The 22,069-nt window shown below is 39.5% G+C and overlaps 1 protein-coding gene across 4 annotated transcripts in view; it reads left to right on the forward strand.

Moving 5' to 3' along the window:
* The window catches only part of STAC (SH3 and cysteine rich domain), a 291,976-nt gene that overhangs the window by 263,653 nt on the left and 6,254 nt on the right, over positions 1 to 22,069 (forward strand). For all 4 annotated transcript variants that reach the window (XM_038174436.2, XM_072033145.1, XM_072033144.1 and 1 more), the window contains 7 exons: positions 648 to 729; positions 2,279 to 2,394; positions 7,031 to 7,103; positions 10,988 to 11,052; positions 12,005 to 12,093; positions 15,515 to 15,566; positions 15,804 to 15,941. In XM_038174436.2, coding sequence (XP_038030364.1) covers positions 648 to 729; positions 2,279 to 2,394; positions 7,031 to 7,103; positions 10,988 to 11,052; positions 12,005 to 12,093; positions 15,515 to 15,566; positions 15,804 to 15,941 — 615 coding nt within the window. The remainder of the gene's footprint in view (positions 1 to 647; positions 730 to 2,278; positions 2,395 to 7,030; positions 7,104 to 10,987; positions 11,053 to 12,004; positions 12,094 to 15,514; positions 15,567 to 15,803; positions 15,942 to 22,069) is intronic.

The raw sequence follows: 22,069 nt of genomic DNA on the forward strand, positions 1-22,069 counted from the left end.
CCTCATTGACAATACTGTGGTATTCTTCAGTGGTGTAGCCTGAGTTGTTATAGTGCATTTCTCTACAAACAGACATTTAGGGGACATCTGGTATTGACTTGGGGAATTTTTTGACCTTGCTAGACAAAAAAAAAAAGCAGTGGAAGCTGTGGTCAGTCAGCAGCAAGCTTTAAAATTCTTGGGTTTCACAACTTTTTTACTTGAGAACATGGAAATTTGGAGACAGGGTGGGGAAGGATAGATGCTTGTTTAGCAAATGCAAATCAGTGCAAATTCACATAAGAAGAAAGGGAGAGGTGAACACAGAGCTTCCCAGAACATCTAATGATTCAGCACTTCTGCTGCAATTAATTAGTGCTGCTTATATGTAAGACAAAGGAAAAGAGGAGGCTGGAAATGAGCCCATCCTTCTTCCACATAAATACAGGAAATTATTCTTTTCCAGGAGAAAAAAAAAAAATCAAATAAATCCCTGATCTCTGCACCCTGCAGTGACTCAACAACAGGAGGCAAATTTCCATCCTTGCCACACTTCACAGAAGAAAAATCCTCTCTGTTATGCCACTAGACAAAGAGCTGAGTTTATTTCTATTATGTCAATCATGGTAGCAATTCACTTCATATGTTTTTGTTTTCTCTCCCTCCAGCCAAAGGGATTTCGACGGTACTACAGCTCACCACTACTCATTCATGAACAGTTTGGCTGCATCAAAGAAGTGATGCCTATTGGTAGGTTTTGATTGCTTTTCCATTCTGTCTCCCTTTGGCAGTGCTCTGCAACAGCAAGAGCAGACTTCCAGCACGGTATTTGCCCTCAGCAGCCTTCCAGCTCCTTTCAGTGACTGGATGTCCTTTTGCCATCTCAGGAAAGGACCACTTCAAAGATACAAAGCTGGAAGAGGAGAGGGTGTGTTTATTGCGCATTTCACTCAAAACCCCCTACACATAACCTCTTAGCAATAATCTTATTTATAATAATAGCCACCTGATCTCAAGGTAGAAACTTAGAAGAGAGGTGACAGTAGAATACTGAGGTGAAGGTCTGAGCTGGGAAGACCCAGGTGAGAGACAGACATCAAAACAGTGAGAGGCATTTGCATTACTGGTCTGGCTCTTGCTAGGTTCCTGTTCTTTCTCACCCACCTTTCTTACTTTATTTTTTTCCTTATTGAATGTTTCTACACTTTTCCCAAGTATTTAAAAGGCCATATTTTGCTCACTGTAATAATTGAAAGGGAAAATTTTGAAATGGAGAAGCTCAGTTGGTTCTGGATAATACTCCTTTCCACAAGTACTATGACCAAGCAAGCCTGGCAGTATAAAAAGATGAATGCCAAAAATAGGAGTTTATTAAAATGGCATTTTGGTTTTTTTCAATGATTAAAAAAAAAAAAAGTCAAATTAATTTCATTTAAGTTTCTCTTTCTAAAAAACATCTCTCATTTTTGTTAAAAATAGTTGAAACATTTTGAGAAAATGACTTTTTTGACTAAAAAATTAGGTGTGCTTTTTTCTCATCAAAAATCAAAATTCCATGTATTTTTTTCAGTACTTTGGCAAATTTTTCTTCCTTTTATACAGTAATGCTAAGGTACTGTATGCTAAGTGTTTACTGCCTTGTATAACAAAGGAGGCTGAGGTCTAATAATGCAGTAAATATAAAAGGGTTTCATCTGGATCCATTCATGCCAATTGAAGACACCCATTTCTCTGCCACAGGAGAGTATTTTAGCTTAGAGGAAGAATGGGAATGAGAAATGACCAGACACACCCGTGGGGGTAGTGGGCTTTCTGGCTACCCCTAGACTGTGCTGAGCAACCTGGAGCAAATTCCTAACTGTGAGTACTTTCTGATGACTGCCCCCAGGCCCCTGTTTGTCCCACACTGGGGAGATCAACATCTCTCCAGGAAGATCCAGGTCATCTTGCTTATCCATGTTATCGCAGTAGCAGTGCTATGAGGGTTAATGGCATAAAGGTGATGGCCCACGCACACCACCCAGATGCTCTCTCATGGTTTTCCCATGACAGGGATTCAGAGAATCTGTATGAGGGAAGGATGATCTTTATGTGAGCAGAAAGGCAGCAAAAAAATTGCTAGCAAAAGCCAGTTCCACTAAGTTATTCAAGCGCTTTTTATCTGGATAGTCTCTCAACTTGTATTTCTAAACATACATCCCAACATGTCGGTACAAGCAGATGTTTCTCCAAGTGGAGCAGGAACACAGCCAGAAATATGTTTCAGGGACTGATGCCTGTTTTGCTCCTTCTGTTGCAGCCTGTGGCAATAAAGTTGATCCTGTGTACGAAACTCTCCGCTTTGGGACTTCCTTGGCTCAGAAAACTAAGAAGGGCAGTTCTGGCAGTGGGTCTGACTCTCCCAACAGGAATTCTGTAAGTATCCCACACCTTTGTTCCATTTTCTCTTTAGAGGAGCAACACACATTGATTCACAGGAGCTGGTACTGGAGTTCACAAAACTTGCATTTCAAGCTGAAAAAATAAATAAATAAATAATAATAATAATAATAAATACATAAAAGCTCATTCCCAGCTCCTGAAATGAGACAAGAAAACACTTTATTTTTATAAACTCAGGTTTTAAGTATCTTTTTGATGACTCTTGAGAAAAAGAATAAAGTACAAATTAAGTGAATAATGTTCTCCTATCAGATTGGAAAAGGAAATTATATTTTTTATTTTTGCGTATCTGTGGAAAAGTGGAACAGGAATATTTAACTGTGATCCCAGAGTGAACACATCTTGCCTGTTGCTGATAGTGGACATTTACCCTTCACACAAATGACGGTGTTGGGTTTGAAGTCATCAGAGCCTAGATTTAGATGTACACCTTCTTCCTTCTCCATTGTATTCTCAAGGGGGGCATCACAGGGTTGGGCTCCTCTCTCCAAATCCCAAATGCTGACAGGTGTTCTCAGTTTGTTATATTCCAATAAAGAGACTTTCACATTAAAGCTAATCTTTGTCATTCATTCTCCCTTGTCATGAAAGTCACTTTCTTCAGGACTATGGCAAGAGGGTGGAAAAGGAGGACAAAGGAAAAGAGAGTTCCCTTTGTCCTGACTGTGCTAAATCCTTACCTAGTTCAGTAATACCACTTAAGCATTTGTGTAAGGTAATGTCTTGTAATGTCTTTCTTTTCCCAAGAGATTCTCCTCACCCCTCGAAAACCAATCACAACTGAATGCACTGCAGACTGAAGCTGATTGTCATGCCTAAAAATTAGACCCATGCCATCTGACAATCTTTCCTGCACTTACCTCAGAAAAAAAAAAAAAAAAAAAAAAAGATGGCATGCATGGAGGCACCATGAGAGTTGGTCTGCAGCCCTCAGAATGAATACTTAATGTTTAATTTAAACTTGTGCTTAATTCTATTTATGTTTGGTAAAATGTTTTCCTAGGACTTAAACATAAGCTCACTCACATGACTGAACTGTAATTTCAGATGGTATAGGTGACCTCTAAACAGACTTGGAATTGACTCAGATGGGAAAGAAAGCAGACAAATTTACACAAGAACCAAGTGTAATCTGCAAGGGGGTTATTGAAGGATATGTCCTTCATATACTCTCGTATGTGCCTTAAAAGGAACTTGGTAATTTTCATTCTTTTTTTTTTTTTTTTAAAAAAAAAAAAAAAGTGACTCTACCACCTGTCATATTGTGGTTACAGTTCTTACTTTCAATTATTTCATTTACTTTGAAACAGAAGTTCTACAAATGTAATTATTGCATTATAAATAAATAAAGCATTGAATTATGAATATAATATATGAATAATATATATATGATGTATATATGATATATATAATATATATTAATACTCATGCAAAGAAATCATGAATGCTGTGTCAGCTTTCCCTAGAGAGCTGACCTTAACTAGGTGGGGTGTGGGTGTAGAAGGAGGAACACAGGTTCATTGTGGGAATTTCTCCAGGGTATTGAGGCTGAAAGAGAATATAAAATGTGTCAGCATACAGAAAATAGAGAACACAGAGAACTGAATCAGCCTGGAGAAGAGAAGACTGAGAGGGGATCTCCTCGGTGTATATAAATATCTGAGGGGTGGAGGACAGAAGGATGTAGCCAACCTCTTCTCAGTGGTTTGTAGGGATAGGACAAAGGGCAATGGCTGCAAGATAGAGCACAGGAAGTTCCGCACTGACATGTGAAAGAACTTCTTCACGGTGAGGATGATGGAGCATTGGAACAGGCTGCCTAGGGAGGTTGTGGAGTCTCCTTCTCTGGAGATATTCAAGGCCTGTCTGGATGCCTACCTGGGCAGCCTGCTCCGAGGAACCTGTTTGGCAAGGGGGTTGGACACGATGATCTTTCGAAGTCCCTTCCAACCCCTACAGTTCTGTGATTCTGTGAATAAACAGACGTGAAACCATACATTCTGCCAGTGCAAGCCTGTGGACTAAGTCAAGGATAAAAACCAGGGGCAGACCCAATCCTATCCAAAACGATGGGGCCATAGAGCTTCACAGCCATTATGTGTCACCAAGGAGCAGGCACTGACCAGTATCCAGAGCAGAGAGTGACACAGAGCCCTTAGAACCCAGGTAAAAATGCACTGGAGTATGCATGCTAACTGTCTGTGCAGTTAACAACACATAGGGACTAAAATCCTTCCCCAGTACTTCCTCAACTCTGTGCTGCTCTACTCCTTGGAAAATAGAAGCAGCAATGCAGCGGTGAGGCTCACAGCATCACTGGGCCTTTGTGGCTCATCCATGCCCCAGTCCTGGGAGCTGGGGACTGCTTTGGGGTTCTGCTGTGGGACCAAACTATAGACATGAGGGATATGGTGACATCTGGGAACCTACTGCACCTTGCAGGTGTGTCCAAGCCAGCAAAGGGCTAGCTCATGGTCAGAGCAGTATAGCTGCACCTGCCAAGGCTAGTTAAAAGGCCAGGAGCTGGGATTTGCCTCTACAGCTTCCAGGATTGCAGCTCATGCCTGTGCAGTGTAGAGATACTGTCTTGTTCTGAATTAGCCAAGGTATTTTTAACACAACTAAGCAGTGTGGATGCACCCACTATGATTTTCAGCCCAGATTCTGCACTTCCTGTAAAAGAAAGTAGCCATATGTTCCAGATTTAGTACTTACTGCTTCCTTCAAAATGTGTTTCTGCAACCCACATTTATAAAGTCACTTGGGGTGATGTAAATGTGATTCCAGTTCTTGTTAGTGTTTGGGGGATCAGCTCCTCTCAAAAGCAGCTTTGTACCTCTGTGATTTCTATTAGACCCTTTGTCATATAACTCTTAACTGAGTTAGTCCTTTGGCATGCCTGAGGTTTCAGATGATATATATGTTGAAAAGACAGTCACTGCACATCCCACATGCAGTAGTACCCAACAAAGTATGAAGCTAATTAAGAATTCTGATGCTAGTCTAAGAAGACTGAGGAACATGCCATAGCAATGAACTGAAAAGTACCCGTACTGTTTCAACAAAAACGGTCTTTCCCTTCCCCACACAGTGATTAGAAAATCCGTAGATATGTTCTACATTGACTCCTTGTTATCATTTCTATTGCAGTGCCTTCTTATCCAGGGGTGACCCATTTGTGCAAGGTGCAAGACAAGCATGGCCTGGTCCAAAAGGTTGAGTCTAAAAACAATGCTTAACAGAGCAGTAAAATATAAGGCTGTGAAAACAGCAAGGGAAACAAAATAATCACAGGATGCCTGTGGCATAAATCTACTCTTAACTCCTTCATTCATCAGTATACTTGGGTTGAGAAGTAGCTAGGAAAGTTATTGATACTTGAAATAAATTTACAGGAAATATACTAAATTGCTAAAGTACTTTCTAAAAAAAAATATTTGTTGTCAGCATTAATGAAAGGAAAACATAATATAAAAGGCTGCAAAGCAATTCTGATTTTTGCTCCCTGAACAAAGGCAATGAATGTTTGTCATTTGGCTTTTCTTCCTGAAATTCAGGCAAAGGTCTACAAATCACTGAATAGAGTTGTGTATACAGTGTAATTCTAGAGTGTCACAGAATAATTAAGACACGTGGAAGGATTTAACTTAAAATCCTTTTAACAAGAAATAAATAAAGCTTAAGAGCATATAAGGACTTGCAGTTTTTCATACTGGAAACATTGTCTCACTCTTCAGTGTAAAGTTTTGTTTGTTTGTTTTTTAGTATAGTTATAAAAGATGTTTTACCCAAAAGAAGTCATGGGGGTAGAGTTCAGAAACTGAAGCTCTGTAAGGTCAGATTCGGACAGAGTTGTTTGGAGTAGCTTGTGGTTCCTCTCAGGCTATACATGGAGAAACCAACGCTTGGGATTTTGTCATCCCATATTTCCCTATATCCTAGAACAATGGGTCCCTAATAGCAATTGACATTAATATTGTACACATCAGAAATCATAGTAATTCTAACAACAATATTTTTGTTTAATTTGTCTCTAACTATACCAATCAGATGAAAGAAAAAGGCAGATATTTCAAAACTGACTTCACCAACTCCATCACTCTCCAGCTCCTTCTTTCAAAACATGTTAACAGAATTAAAATCACACTTATGCTACAGTTATTTTACTGAAAAAAATATTTAAGGTTAATAATTTGATAGTCAATAGTTTCAATTAATGGCCAGTTTCTTCTGTAGACAGCTTTTTGGAAAACTTGCATCATCTACAAATTCCACAAAATCCCTTCTATTATATAAAGACAACTACATTTTTTAGCATACAGTCATTTTTTCCTTAACTTTCACTTCACTTTTCACTGAAAAAGTTTTTTACTCCAGGCTGGAAATCTGTTTTGGAGTTCTTTCTGGGCTTTTACTACTTCCTGTGGAGTAGGGTATTTGTTGTGTACCACCAGATAAAATGTTTTGTGCAAACCCATCAGGTTGTCTTGCTCTGCTCTGATAGCGCCCAAATGCTGAATTTCCCAAAGGCTCATGTGTGGTCCTAGTTCACCTTGACACTTGTTTTTTCTGGTTTTTCCCATCTCATTTCCTCTTTCTGTCCCTGCAGACAGCTGACCTGGCAGAAGTTCCTGAGGAAGCCGACAGCAGCCTTGACATAAGCAGGAAACGCAGCAACAGTGGTGAGTGCTCCCAGGCCAGGATCATAGAATCATAGAATATCCTGAGTTAGAAGGGGCCCATAACAATCATCAAGTCCAACTCCTGGACAGCATCTTCAGATGTATTAGCCTTATGCAGACATGTATGCAACCTATTTTGGATGTTTTTTTTTATAGAATATCTATGTTTCAGCACTATTCTGGTTTTAGAAGGGGGAAGTGGGTGGCACAAGTAGTTGGTGAAAGAATTTAAGGGATTTGTTTTGAATGTTAGATGAGATCCAAGCCACTGGTTTTCTTAATTTATTGTGTCCTGACATGAGACAAGGTTCAGGTCCATTCCCTGTCTCCTGTGCTTCATGAACATTGCTGTAATCACTTTAAAAGCTTCAGTTCCACATTGGTAAAGGGGAACAAAAATAAACCTTATTTTTTTCTTTTTCTATAAGTCTAACTTGTCTACATATCTCTATATAACATAAACTTATTGGGGTAGGAAATGAATCATATAATATCCATATGTCTATAAAATATCCATCACAATGAATCCTGATTATAATTGCAGCTTCTCAGTACAACGACAGTATGTGCCCCAGTAATATTAGTAGCCAATTCCTTTGTCTACTTTGCAGTGAGAGTAATGTTTTTACTGCAATGATGTGATGGGATTTTTAAGAGTTAGGGGTGAAATCTCAGACACTGCGGGGTAGTGTTCGTGACCCTCTTCTTGAATGGTAAGGTGCATGGTGAGGGAAGCAATAAGTACAAACAGGTTTGAAGCACTTCTATCGAATCTTTTCTAAGAGCACAAGGAGTCTACTTTGCTGAATCTCACATGAGATGTACGCTACAAAAATAAATCACGGTGAGCGTAGGTTTTTTCTGTTAGACCCCCATGATCCTTAAGTGCAGCTGGTAATATACGTAGGTGAAATGCCAGCTTTAGCTGTCTATTCCCCCTTTATGCTACCGCCTCCTCATTCTTTACTTTCCACATGGTGCCATCACTTCTCTTCACTGTGTTCAGTCATTTCCTCCCTTTCATTCTGTAAACATCCCATCCACATTATCTTTTCTCTTCTGACAATTTATTTAGCTTTTCCATCTCGCAAGTGTAAGTTTTTCTGACCTGGTTAAAGATAAAGAATTCATACTGCTTTACACTTTGTAATCCTGCCCACCTGAGATTAATTTGGCCCTGTCTGAGTTTACAGATAACTTTTTTTTTCATTGTTGAACAGGAGTTTCATTTCTGAAATCCAAAGATACTTTTTTCTGTGAGATCTGCCTTCACTTAATGCACTAAGAGGCATTCAAGGAACTTACTACAAGAGATTAGTTTAAAAACCAAGCATGTGTCAAACCTCCAAATAACTTCCGTGGCACATTAACAATTCCTTTGATCACTACTGGCTTTTTTACAGTCCATCCTTCAGAGGCTCAGGGTATAAATTATGCACAAGTCACTCCAAAAATTTCCCCTTGGTAGATTTTTAATAAACTGCCTGTACTATTTGCACAAACTATGGAAATGGTTGGTTGATTGGTTGGTTGGTTTTTTTTTTTGGTCTTCTGCTGCTAGGGCAAACAAATATGAAAATAGGTGGATTTCTGTTTTGTGGAGACATGAATTACATAGCTGTATGCCTTTCAGATTCAAGTGCCTCCTTCCAATATCCAGAGACCATGAGCTAAACAGACATTAAAAATGTAACAAAGTAAATTCAGAATATTGCTACAGGGTGATTCCCACTCCTTTTTCCTCAGTTGTCCACTGCCTCTTTAGCAGATGGTTCCACATTAATGCCTTGATGAATCAGGTCCATTCCACTTCTTTTCTTTCAAAAAAAAAAAAAAAAAAAAAAAAAGCTGACTTCTGGAAATAAGATTTTAGGAATATGCACATTTGAGCCTCTTTGTTTAATGGGAACAATGAGAACAGTGAACAGCAAAAAGGACTCAGCACATGCATGGCAATGTAATCAATCCTGTAGACGTATGACAGTAACTTCAAGGGAAGATGGTGTCTTTCAGGCCCTGGCACACGAACTATACAGCAAAGCTATCTAGTTTACAACTGTAAGATGACATAATTTCCAGCCCTTCAGCCTCCTCTAAGCCAGTTACACTCCATCATTACTGTGAATTGCCATCTGTAACAGAAGTTCCACAGGCCAAAATGTACTTTAAATTGTGTGTATGAGCCTGTTATCAACAGGGATTTCAGGAAATGTGGGACTTCTTCCTGGCAAAGCCAGGTTTGGTGGGCACTTCTCTGTATACACAAGGATATGGTCCATGACCCCTCCCCACCACCTGGGTCAGCACCACGGCTCACAAAACATGTTAGTAACCAGGCTTTATTTTCTGTCACTGAGCAGAAATTACCCTGAACATGCTGCTGTGCTGTAGTACATCCACTTACCCTGATGAAAGAGTTTCTGCAAATCCAAAGTGCTCCTGGTTACTCAACTCATTTACCAGGACTTGTTCAATTTGCTTTCCTATCTCCTTTTCCTCTACCAAAAGAAAAATAACGATTTAAAAAAATTAAAAAGGCATAGAAATTTGAGTAGGATTTAAACACTGCCAGTGTGCACTTTATACCCCTTTATACACATGCCAGCTACCCGTATACTTCTCTGCTTTAAGATTTTGCAAAGTGTTTTTTTTGTTGGTGGTGGTGGGTTTTTTGTTTTTGTTTTTTGTTTGTTTGTTTGTTTTTGTTTGTTTGTTTGTTTGTTTTTTGGTTTGGTTTGGTTGTTTTTTTTTTTTTCTTCTTTTTTTCATAAGGTTCCCCCTTCTGGTGCTGGTGACAGTGTGCAGGGTCAGTGTCCTTCTGTGACAAGACCTGGTGAAGTGCACAGTGAGCCACTTATTTTCTGTGAACACATGAAGCAATATCACAGCAAAACAAAAAGAAAATAAACTCAAGCAATAAGCCTGGTCCTTATTACTGTTTCTGAGATTTGCAAAATGTTGTTAGAGACTACAAAATACAGCTTCTGCTTGAAACACCTGCAGGTGTAAATGGTGGGAGGAGAAGCTGATGGTACTAGCTACTGAAAGACTCCAGCTATTAAAATAATACTCAGACTTTATCCAGAAAACACCAAGTCATTTCTCAAATGTGAAGGGGGATTCAATGAATGTAATAAAGCCACTGTGGTGTTTCCAGGGACATAAGTGAAGACAGGCATCTGTCAGCTCACAAAGCAATTACGAATACTGCGTAACTGATTAGTATCAGGTACTGTTAGATGCTGCCTCCATAAGTTTCTGATTTAATAACTTAGAAGCAAATTTCCGAACATACAGGCCTGTATCTCATATAACCCATCTCGACTTAAAGACACATCAAGTACCCCTATGAAATCAGAGGGAGAGGCAGCGTATTTAGTGTCCCCAGGCAGGGTCTACTGGAGAGAGAGGGCAATGCCTCTCAAACATTCAGGGACAGAGGGTCCAGAAGCAGGGTTGGCTACAAACTTCCCTCAGTATCACTCATATATGGTCATCAGATTTTGCAGTTGCTTTTAAATGGAAATCCTGCTGGTCCTAAACATGAAAATACAGCATTGAGTGTGAAGAAAAGGCTGCAGGGCTTTAAGTAGCAATGCAATTGGGGGACTTAGGTTCTATGTTGTACCTATGCATATTCATCTGATAAAAATGGCTTATTTATTATGATTGTAAATTGTTCAGGAAAGAGATTGTTTTGAGCCATGAGCCAAGGTTAGTGGGATACCTGGTTTTGTTGGGGGTATAAAAAGGTTCAGAGGAGAGCACAGGGGATCAAAGAAAGTAAGGGGGGGGAAGGAAGAGTTTAACAAAACTAAGCTGGTTCTGATGAGGTGAAGAGCCTTAACCTATTCCTAAAATGTCATATGTTTGCTTTATTTCAGTGTTTACATATTCTGAAAATGGCACAGAACACTTTGGAGAAGAACCAAAAAATATACATTCCCCGGTATGGGCAAAATTTTTCTAAGAATGCAATGGGAATGGGAAGACATATATAAAGCTTATTTTTACAGACAGCTGTGAATTTACCTTAAACTGTGGAATTGTAGTACAACTGCTGGGGCACTATTATGGGGAAGCGTCAGTATCTGACTGTCACATAATTATAACATTTCTGGGCCACTGACCACAGTTGGAAGCAGTATACTAGATTGGATGCCTCTTTGGTTGACCCATTATGGAGCCTTTTGTGTTCTTTCTTCTGTTTATTACAAATTGACATTATGAACACAAAAAATCCACTGTGGAGGCCATGTCATAACAACGGAACTGCAGTAACATAAAAATCACAGGCCTGACACAATCTGAAAAATTACCCAGACTTTGTTTTAGGTGCTTTTTTTTTTTTTTTCCCTCCAGATTTCCAGTGGAGAAGAGGAGGTGTTTAAGAAAGTGATTTTCCCTCTCTGCTCATTGGAGCTATGCACTGTACAGCTCTAGCTCATCCATAATGAGGACTGTATAATAGACACATCATAAAAATGCCAGTAATATATTACTGGACTTGCAACATTCATACATTAACAGAGAGCAAAAGACAGACTTATTTTTAAGAGCTTGACCAAAAGACCAACTTGTTCAGATTTCTGCTTGTCTCCTCTGGAAGCCTGAAATTGGATTTTGGTGTTCAAAGAATCTTGTGTCATATACATGAAGACATTTATGGCCTTAGTGGCTAACGGTGTTTCTGGGTGACAGTCCTCCAAGATGTGAAAGCAATGAGATTCTGTCTCATCTCTTGGAAGACCAGGCTCTGGTTCCTCACTGTGACAAAGGCAACCAAATTCCTGAGTTTTCCTACACATCAATAAGCGCCAGATATCGGTACATATTGCACCTCATTTCTAACTCTGTAAAGGACAGATATTTACATTTTCTCTTTATCTTTTTTCTTAAAGGGACCATTTTATAAAAGCACGCTACAAATGAACACTTATGTTGCCTTGTACAAATTTGTACCACAAGAAAATGAAGACTTAGAGATGAGGTAAAGTCCCAAAATATTTATTAGTTGATTTGACCCAAGCAAACTGATACTTATATGGTTACATATGACTTAGGGAGGTGATAGGGGAAAAAGGGTGTTTGGAAGAAGGGAGAATTTATTCTGACATTTGTTCTAGACATTTTTTTAATATAGAAACTCATAGAAACCACTCACATTCTCATAGAAGCAAAGCTGGCGACCAATTTTTTGGCAAGGACACAACAGATAAAATGTTTCAAGGACACCTACATCACTTCAGGAGGAAGATGGCTTTCAGCTAGAAAACATTCAGTTTTCAGTTACCTTTTTTTTTTTTTTTCAAACAGAAGTTTTCAACTAGGAATTCCTCACCAGTTCTCATGCTAATGATGAACATTTTAATAGTCCTGTTTAATTTTCCCTCATATTCATATTATATCTGAGAAAAAAATAAATTTAAAAAAATGATGTCCAGCTGCTGGATGGCAATGTTTTCACCAGAAAGATGCATTCTAAGCTTTGCAAAATAACCTTGTTAATTATCATTTTTAACACTTCCTGCCTCAGTTCTGCACCAGTTGCTGCAAGGTGTAATCCAAACCTGCTGAAGTGCAAGGCCATCTTTCCTTTGGGTACAATTAGCTTGACTCATGCTCCTCACATTTTGCAGGACCTTGCTAGAGCTGTTGACTTTAAATGTGTCAACTCTCTTCAAGGCATCCCCTGCATAAAAATAAACATGCACATGCCACAGAATGTAGGAAGTTGCCAGAGAAATGTCCCTGTTGTCAGCACCTCCTTCACAGAAAGCCTTTTTGGTGTTCCCAGCTGCAGCTTCTCATTGCTCTGGAAAGAATGGGTGGGATGTAAGGCATAAATAACAAGTTTCCCTATCAGTCTGCTTTGTTAGCATTTCTTTAGACATGACAATTCTTCCACTGAGACACCAGTCTCAATTTGGACTTGTGTCATTTGGCTACACCAATGTTGTTTGTTCCATGGCCATAAATTAGTAATGGATGGATTAACACTATTACATACATGCTGCCAATAGCACCAAAATGCTGTTTGGTGACTGCAGAGCCAGGCAGGATTCAGGTTGTTTGAATGACTTTTTATTTAACATAGTTGAGTTAACCCACATGAGATGGGTTCAGCATAGCAGCACCGTTAAGACTGACGCGCCCTGTCCTGGGACCCCGAGTCAGGGACCAGTTGGACACTGATCCTGCCTAACAGAATGACAAGAATGAGCAGGGGAAGGAACTGAGCTGGGATGAAGAGTTAGGGGAGATTTCTGGAAGTCTGAGCTCATGTCAGAGGGGATGCAATGCGTGGCAGACTGCTGCAGCTGAGAGGCACCAGCCCTGGTGACATCAGTAATTAGTATTTGACACAGCTGTGATTTCTTTTTCAACAGCAGGAGCAGCCAGCATAGTTTTCCAAAACTGGCATAAGTAAAATGGGATATCCCAATAATAAGTTTATTCTAAGAGATAGCCTTATTTTACAATGCCTAGAGCAAGTCCTAGAGACATGCACCCCTGTGTTTCAGACTCTGAAGTGATGAACATCTACCTTGGCACCTACTGAAATCTAGAGCACTGATGTTGAGCAAACAACTTGTCCAGGGCTGTGAAGAAGGATAAGGCCAGAGAGACATTTCAACCAGCAGTAATCACCAAGGAGGTTACCTCTTTTCAGGCACTTAGCAGCCTAAGTCTAGGCAGTAAAAGTAATATAGATTCACCTGAGACTTCTATTTGTGAATCCTTCTGGGGAGATTAGATACATCTATGTTAGTCTTGTACTAAAATAATCAGAAAGTAAACTTTTCAGGTCCTGCATGTAAAATCTCAGTGCTCAGACCACTGACATGGAAAACTTTAGGTTTAGTTGCCCTCTGTCTCCGACAGCCTGAAATGTTTTTTTTATTTGTTTTTTTTTTTTTTTTTTGGTTGTGTTGTGTTTTTGTTTGTTTGTTTGTTTTTCTTATTTTTTCTTGTAGCCACAAGGTTGGAAGGCTTTTGAAGGATGGAGTTCCCTAAATCCTTCTTTTTGAAAATGTTCCCCACTGCAGTGTAAGGGCACCAGTGACATTACAGCCTATTTGTTTTGAAGTGGGCTCATACAAAACCTAAGTATTTTATATTAAATGTTGACTGGAATAAAGGACTTGGATGTCCTTTACCATGGAAGAAGTCTTTTACCACAGGGGTACCAAGTCATGCTTTTTCTCTAGCTTCCTTTCTCACTGCAGTAAGATCTAATTATTCCAAACACAGTGGAACAGCTTCCTGAGGAAGGATTGAGGAAAATCCCACCCTCTTGCCCTATTGATTAACAACTTTCTTTGAAATCAGAACATTTTGGTTCAGATCCCAGTGTTAGAGGAAAGACTAAATGCCAGTTTCTCCATTCATAAGCAGCAGTGATAACTGTTGGGCAAGTAGACCAGAGGTCCACTGCTACTCCCACCTCCATCTGGAGAAGACTGTATCTTCTATGTGTACTCTGTGAGAGCCCACTAAACTGGACCCTCTGTTCATCACTTACTTCAGATGTGATGCAAGCTCTTTTGCTGATACCTCAGAGACACAATAATCCTAACACGGTGTGCAAGGAAAGCTGAATAATTAGGGGTCAACCATTAACTTTTTTTTAAGATCAAAGAGATACCTCTTATCAAGCAGACAGATTTCTGAGGTTAATCCATTTGCAAATGGGCTTCCACTTATTTTCTACAACACAGCACTATTATAATTACATAATAACGTTGATGAAGTGCTACCAGTGAGGGGAAGGAGGTCAAATAATTGTTCAACTACCTGTAAAAAATCAGCTTGGCACATTTCACTATCAGCATTTCCAGCCAAATTATTCTCCTAGCTCTGCTTTGGAACTAGTCAGCTGGATGTTGATACTTAGCAATTACAACCCTGCACCGTGCATTATAAAGGTAAATATGTCCCATTCAAATCAAAAAGACATTCCTGAGCAGAATTATATTTCCTGCTGACTAATTGCCTTTGTCAGTTAAATAGAAATATTTACCTGCTGCCTTTCTTCTGCAATCACAGCTTGAAAACACAGATGATAAAGTAGTGTGTCCCAACAATGGGAAATGTCTTGAAATAACAATACAATGCCTGTAACAAATAGAGACTGTATTTTAAACAGTTTCTTATTAAACAGGAAATAAAAATTCTAGTTCATAGAAGATGTCATCTCCCAATAAAGATCTAGCCTCATTATACAGACTCTTTTCCTACATTATGAATATGATTTAATAAAACCTTGCTGCCTCGTTGAGTCTACCTGCAGTAAATGCTCAGATAAAATGACCAAGGAAGGACCGCCTCCCTATTAGAAGCTAATTGTGGGAGCTGATGCAGCATAGCTATTGAGTCATCTTAATCCACTTTCCCTCTTCTAATTACAGGCCAGGGGATATGATCACTCTTCTGGAAGACTCCAATGAAGACTGGTGGAAGGTATGTGCTAATTATTTTGTATCTATGTATCTTGTTTCCAGAGGGATATATATATATAAAAAAATATATCAAATATATATATATATATATATATATATATATATATATATATATATATAAAATAAATTATATATAAATATATATATATTATATTTTTATAATATATTTTCAATGTTGAACTTGTATTAAAACTCCAGGTGTTAATAAACTTCTTCTGTCAATATGTTTTCTCCACAGGGAAAAATTGATGACAGAACTGGATTTTTTCCTGCTAACTTTGTTCAGAGAGTGCAACATGATGAGAAGATTTACAGGTGTATCAGGACATTCATTGGCTGCAAGGAGCAGGGACAGATAACTCTGAAAGAGAACCAGGTAACTGCATGGGGATCCCCTGGGCTGGATCCCCATGAGGCTTGAGCATCCAGCAGTCTGATATGACTGGAGGGAAAGCTGTCTAAACTGAGCACAAGCAGATACTGTTCATTGCAATTTAACTACATATTCAAGATTTTTTATTGATGGGGTAATAGTCTAGCAACAAGCTAAGAGCAGCATTGGCCTTGTGTGAACACGTACTCCCTGCCTATTGTGGCCTAAATTTTCAGTCTCACAGCTGTTCATAAAGATGCTTTACATGTCACTCACCTGCTGACCTCAGAAGAACAGCTTGAAAACAGTCTTAGAAGTAGACCTTGACGGCCTGACAAATGGTCTGCTTTTCTCCATACCATTAGAGCTAATCTAATAAAATACATTAGCTCCCTCCCCAGACCTTACTTTACCTAAATATTTTGCACAGTGCATTGTTTCAGCTTCAGCAGGAGCAGAGTTAACACAGCACTGAACAAACTTCTGAATCTTAAATGTAACCCTTACTAACTGGTTACAAAATATCTCTAATCATTAATTACTTGTGATGCCACTTACACATCCTCTCTACAAGTCATAATTTATTCTAAACTACAAGTGCTGCTCTGAATTATAGTACACCACAGAGAAGATTTGCAGGGTCCATTCATCCTGCTGAATTCTCAGCAGCTTCTACTTTGTGCTATTTAGGTGGGCTCACAACATAAAAGCTACGGCCACCACTTTGTCGTGTGCCTTTGATCTGATTCTAAGTACATCTTTAAAGACAATTATTACTGGACTTTTAATACATTCAAGTGTCAAGACTAGTGATGCTGCAATAAATGCTTGCTGGGGTAAAGTGAGAGAAGAATATAGCTCAAAATATGTAGTAAGGGACAGTCAAGTTTGGGGCATAAGCTCATGTAAATAGGAGGACTGCTGACTAACAGCCATATACAGCCTAGGTTCTACAACACCTTGATGAAACAGGAAGCCAGCTTTTTCTCAGTTTCTTGTCAAGTCCAGCTTTCTTCCACTTCTTTAGGCATTTCCTTTCCTCAGGTGATTTATGTCACATTACCAGGAGGTGGTTGCCTTACAGTGCCTGGAAAGCCACTGATTTTAATATAAGTAGAGCAAAAACCAGAGTGGACTCCAGGACCATAATTTTATTCATGCAGAACCTCTGTAATGTGTCATTACAGGGGTAGATAAGGTTAACTTGTACTTTTGCAGCTGCCTTGTGGCATAGCAAAACGTACAAGTGCTAACAGTCCTTGGGTGTATGCAGCTTTTAAAGGAAGGCATAGCAATACAATAACCAGAATATATTTTAACTGCTCCTGTGCACTTATTACATTTGGCAGCCCTGAAGTTGCTAGAAAGAGATAAGGTGCCTAATTTTCTTTCTTTTTTTAACCCAGCTCTTCTTCTGATTGTTTATATATACACACACAGAGGGAAAATCAAAAAAAAAAGCAGAACTGTAGGTTTGGCACCCTTTGTACTCTAGTATAAACCAAGCACAAAGGCAAAGCTTGGGGAAATGAGTGTGGAAATTGGTGTGCCAGCATGAGGGAATGGTCACAGTCTGAGTCCTTCCTTGTCAGTGGACGTACCATATTCTCTCTGTCAGAGTGGCTGCTTCTGCAGACAGCAAGGGCACAGTTTCTTGCCTCATTTCTCAGAAGACCACAGTTTTTAAGTGGGAAGGTCTGGCAGCTGCATCTGAACACAAGGGCTTCAGATTGTCCCTAGTTCTTAATAGGTTTACAAAGGAGCAGGCAAAAAGGGGATGAATCCATCCTGTCTGTCTACTCCCTCCTTTTTTTAGCAAACTTATTTAACCCCATCTATCTCAAATCCATAAAAATGCTGAGGGTGAAAGCGAGTGCTAATATGTTCTTGCTCCACGGTGGGAGAGGCTTCAGAGAAAGAAAAGGAAATAGATGTTTGGTGTAAAACAGGGGACAAAGATCAGGCTGCACCAGCATTTGAGTGCAGAGCACTGAGACAAAAGGAGTGGAGCCAACAAAGCCTGCTCCACCCTCACACAAATTATGCAAAGAGGGGACACTGAAAGAGCTTCAAAGACGTTTTGAGTAATTTCTAAGTGGGTTGAGTTCCAGAAAGTCATTTGCCTCCCCCTGTAGCTCCATGAAGGGATTCGGCTCCCTAGTAGTCTCCAGTGGGAGCTGGCAGCCTACTCAGGACCAGTGTGCAGCAGCAGCATGGAGGCAGGAGCACAAGGATTCCATGACCCAGCCTGCAGGACATGTTCCTGCCTCAGAGATCATTTCCTGAATGGCACAATTTATTGTCTTTTTTTTTTTTTTTTTAGCAGAACAACTTTTCTTTTGCTGTGGAAAAACAATTCTTGTGGGAAAAAAAAAAAAAAAAAAAAAAAACAATTTTTACTGGGAATTTTGTACTTTAAAAATTTATGTTATATTTCCAAAGACAATTTTCCTTTCTTCTTTCTTCAGACACTTCTCTTATTTTCTGTCCTTTCTTTTCCCATCATTTATTTCTCCTGCTAGGAGAGGTGAACAGCATGGAATGCATAGAAAGTTTTAAAAAATCATCTGAATAGGACTTCTGGAAAAAAAATATGTATATATTCCATTTCTATTTGGGAAATATGTGTGGGATATAAGCAGGCTTTTTTGCTTTCTCTGGGCACAGTGTCCAGAGCCCCATGACCACAATATATGTACTATGTGCAAAGCACTGGCTTGTTTCAAATTAGCAAGAAGGAGAGATCATTCATTACTACCAATTCCTGTCAAGTCTCACTTTAGCTAGAAAAACTCATTAACTCATCTAATAAATTCCTGTATTCCTATTCTTATGGCAGATCACCTTCATTTTACTGTGTTAATTCACTGGAGAAAATTCTGCAGGGCTTTTAAAGGGGCCAGGGCCATACATACAATGAAGGCAGGGAAGATATACCAACAGGAAAAAACATTCAGTGACAGTAATATGAATTTTCAGTATATCGCTTGATAACATCCATAGTTTATACTGCAGTTCTCTATCTCCTCTGTACCTTACATGAATATTCTCAGATTGAGAGTCTATACTTATAAAGCATGATTCAAAAAATGATGGGTATTCTTTACACAAAGGAATATAAGCACATCAACAATACCTAAGAAAAGCCATTTCAGGCAAGCAGAGCCATTTTCAAAGTTTGAAACACAGTGGGTGAGGCTTCCTCTGGAATCATTTGGTATTTTCATGTCCTGTGAAGAACATGTTGGGTTTCGGCTTCATGTGGACCTTTCTGGCAAAGCCAATACTCAAGGAGAGCAGCACTCAGGGAAAAACAAAACAGCACATTTGCACATCTTGTGCAATATGCATGGTTTAGTCTTCACAAAGGATTCCTTGAAAGTTTCATTATGGAATATGGAACTTGGCCTGGGGAATAAGAAGTGTACTGCTTCAGAGACACCAGCATCTTGGAGTTTAGGGTTCAGTGGCAGACTTGTGGTTCCTGAAACCAATTCAGAAGGTGACTGGGCACCACTGGGCTCAATCACAAATCTTCAAGAGAGAGGCAGACTTAGCCCCTGATATCAATAAAGTAGGGTTCTTAACAGGGAAAAAAAAAACTGGCCATTTTATGTTTTTTGTTTGTTTGTTTTAATATTTTTAAGCTGTCCCACACACAATACTGTCTACATAGTTTCCAGCTGTGATTGCAACTTCACTTGGATATATAAAATTTTCTCCAGCCTGTAACTTTTGCTCTAGTCTACCTGAATCCTCATATTATACAAATGTGTCTTTGATTACCTACAGGCTCTGTTTTCACCTCTTTTCACCAAAAAAAAAAAAAAAAGTCACCATTTTGAAAAGTTGTATCTAATGTATCATCAGGTTTTGGAAGAGCATCTCTTTTAAAATGCCTCTAAGATTTTTGATCATCCTTATTTTTAAAGAAGTCATAATAGTCTATTGTCTAAATGTCTGTTTTCACTCCTCTTCTAACTTCCTATTTAAATAAAGGAAATAAACTCTTTAAAACAAAAACAAAACAAACAAAAACTACTCACACCCTTCATTGGCATCTCTTCTGATGTTTACAGGCTCACAAATATAAACCACTTTAGGGATTAGATCTTTGTGATTAAATAACTCTATTGATCTTACATTGCACAAGTGCTCTTGTGCAACAAAAATAACCCCAAACCACATTTGTAACAAGATTGCCAGTCAGAAACTGCCTTCGCCAAATGTGGACTGTGAGTTTATGTAAAGGTCAGTGCAACTTTTTGCAATTAATGTGGTTTTTAAATATTACTGAGGTAAACTAGCCCCACTGCAGAAAGCATCTCCCATCCAGGTTCTGCAGTGACTGCAAACAGTCCTCTGCTGCTGTGATGGCCATAGCCTCTAAACCAGAGCTGTCAGCCTTGCTGTCCCTGAGGCATCCCCCAACTCCTGGTCACCCATATTTCAAAAAACGTAACTTTTAGGTACATGTATATAAGCAGCTATGTGTACGCCTAATCCAGCCACCTGAGGAGAGCCTGGGAATGGACACATTCAGGCACAGGCTCCCAACCTTGAGGCTGGGCTCAACAGGGCAGGATTGCAGCTTAGGGGGATCCAACAGGCTCAGGTCTTCTGATTAGTCAGGGTGCTTTGTTGGTATCTGGTTTTTCAGTGCCTGGGAATTATTTTAGGTACCCACACTGTACATCCTGAAGTACTTTAAAAGGAACTGAATTTCTAAAAGCATGATTCAGCTGCCTTTGAAAATCAGCTGCACTGCTGACACAAACCCAGCTCAGAAAGTGAAGTTGCAGTTATTCTTGTGCTCCCCTGCAATAGATGCTGCTCTTGAGAGCTAGGCTTGAAGGAAAAAGGGTCCTTTTTTCCACCTCTTTGATTTGCACTGATGCCAGTCTTTCTCAACAGGGACATTCGTTCAGAGACACTGAGTGGCACACAAATTCTGCAAGGACCTACAACCCAAGCACAGCCCATTATGCATCCACATCAACTTTAAAACCCTAAATAAGTGCCATATGTAAAACATGCTGGTGTTCTTGGTCCAAAAGCTAGTGAAACTGCTGATATAAAACCTGTCATTTGCACTGTGCAAAAATGGGCATGAAACCCGAATTACTTATCATTTCCATCCACAGAGCTCACTTAGACAAGGACTTCAGTGCACAGACAGCAGCAGATGTAGAAATCCATGGTGTCCCTGTCATTCCTAGAGACAAACAGAAGACCTCTTGACCTGGTGTACTGGGTCTGGCTGGGATACTAACTCTCTCTGCAACAGCCCACACAGTGCTGTGCTCTGCACTTGTAGCTAGAACAGCAGTGGTATCACACCAGTGTTGTGTCTGCTGCTGAGCAGTGCTGGCACAGAATTAGGACCTCTCTAACCCTTCAGGGGGGTGGGAAAAAAAGTGAGAAAGGAACATCACCAGGGCAGCTGACCTAAACCAACCAAAGGGAGATTCCATACCATATGATGTCATACTCAGCAATAAAAAGGTGGAAAAAGGAAGAAGAGGGGAGGGGTGGGCTCTCATTGTGAAAAGGTCTGTCCTCCTAAACACTGGCTACATGCATTAAGGCCCTATTTCAAGGACATGGTCAAACATTGCTCTCATTTGTAGGAAGCAGGGAATAATTCCTTTCCTCTGCACATGCACACAGGCATTACTTGTTTTGTTTTGTTTTCCCTTTCCCCCTCCCTTTTCCCCTTTCCTTTTTTTTCCCTTTAGTTAAATTGTTTAATTAATAATAATCTTTCCTTAATAATTTTTTTCCCTTTAATTAAATTATCTTTATCTCAACCCATGAGTTGTTCTTTCCTTTACTTCTTCCCTCTTCTTCTAAGGAGGGGGGGTTGAGAGAGCAGTTGTGGTAGAGTTCAGCTGCCTAGTGTGGTAAAACCACCACAGTCCTTTTTGGCGCCCAATGTGGGGCACAAAGGGTTGAGATAACAATAGAATTGATTAAAACTCTTACAACTAACACACTTACTTGCTAGTCACCATGTTCAGTGTCCTGTTAATATTTGCTTGTTTGCTCATGTGTAATGTAATCCATGTCATGTTCTCCTTTCTCCTCTATATCCAATCTGAGAGTGTGCTACAATCTGTGTTCATTTTTTT

Source organism: Anas platyrhynchos, chromosome 2 (genome assembly GCF_047663525.1).
Source record: "Anas platyrhynchos isolate ZD024472 breed Pekin duck chromosome 2, IASCAAS_PekinDuck_T2T, whole genome shotgun sequence".
In the NCBI taxonomy this organism is placed as follows: domain Eukaryota; kingdom Metazoa; phylum Chordata; class Aves; order Anseriformes; family Anatidae; genus Anas; species Anas platyrhynchos.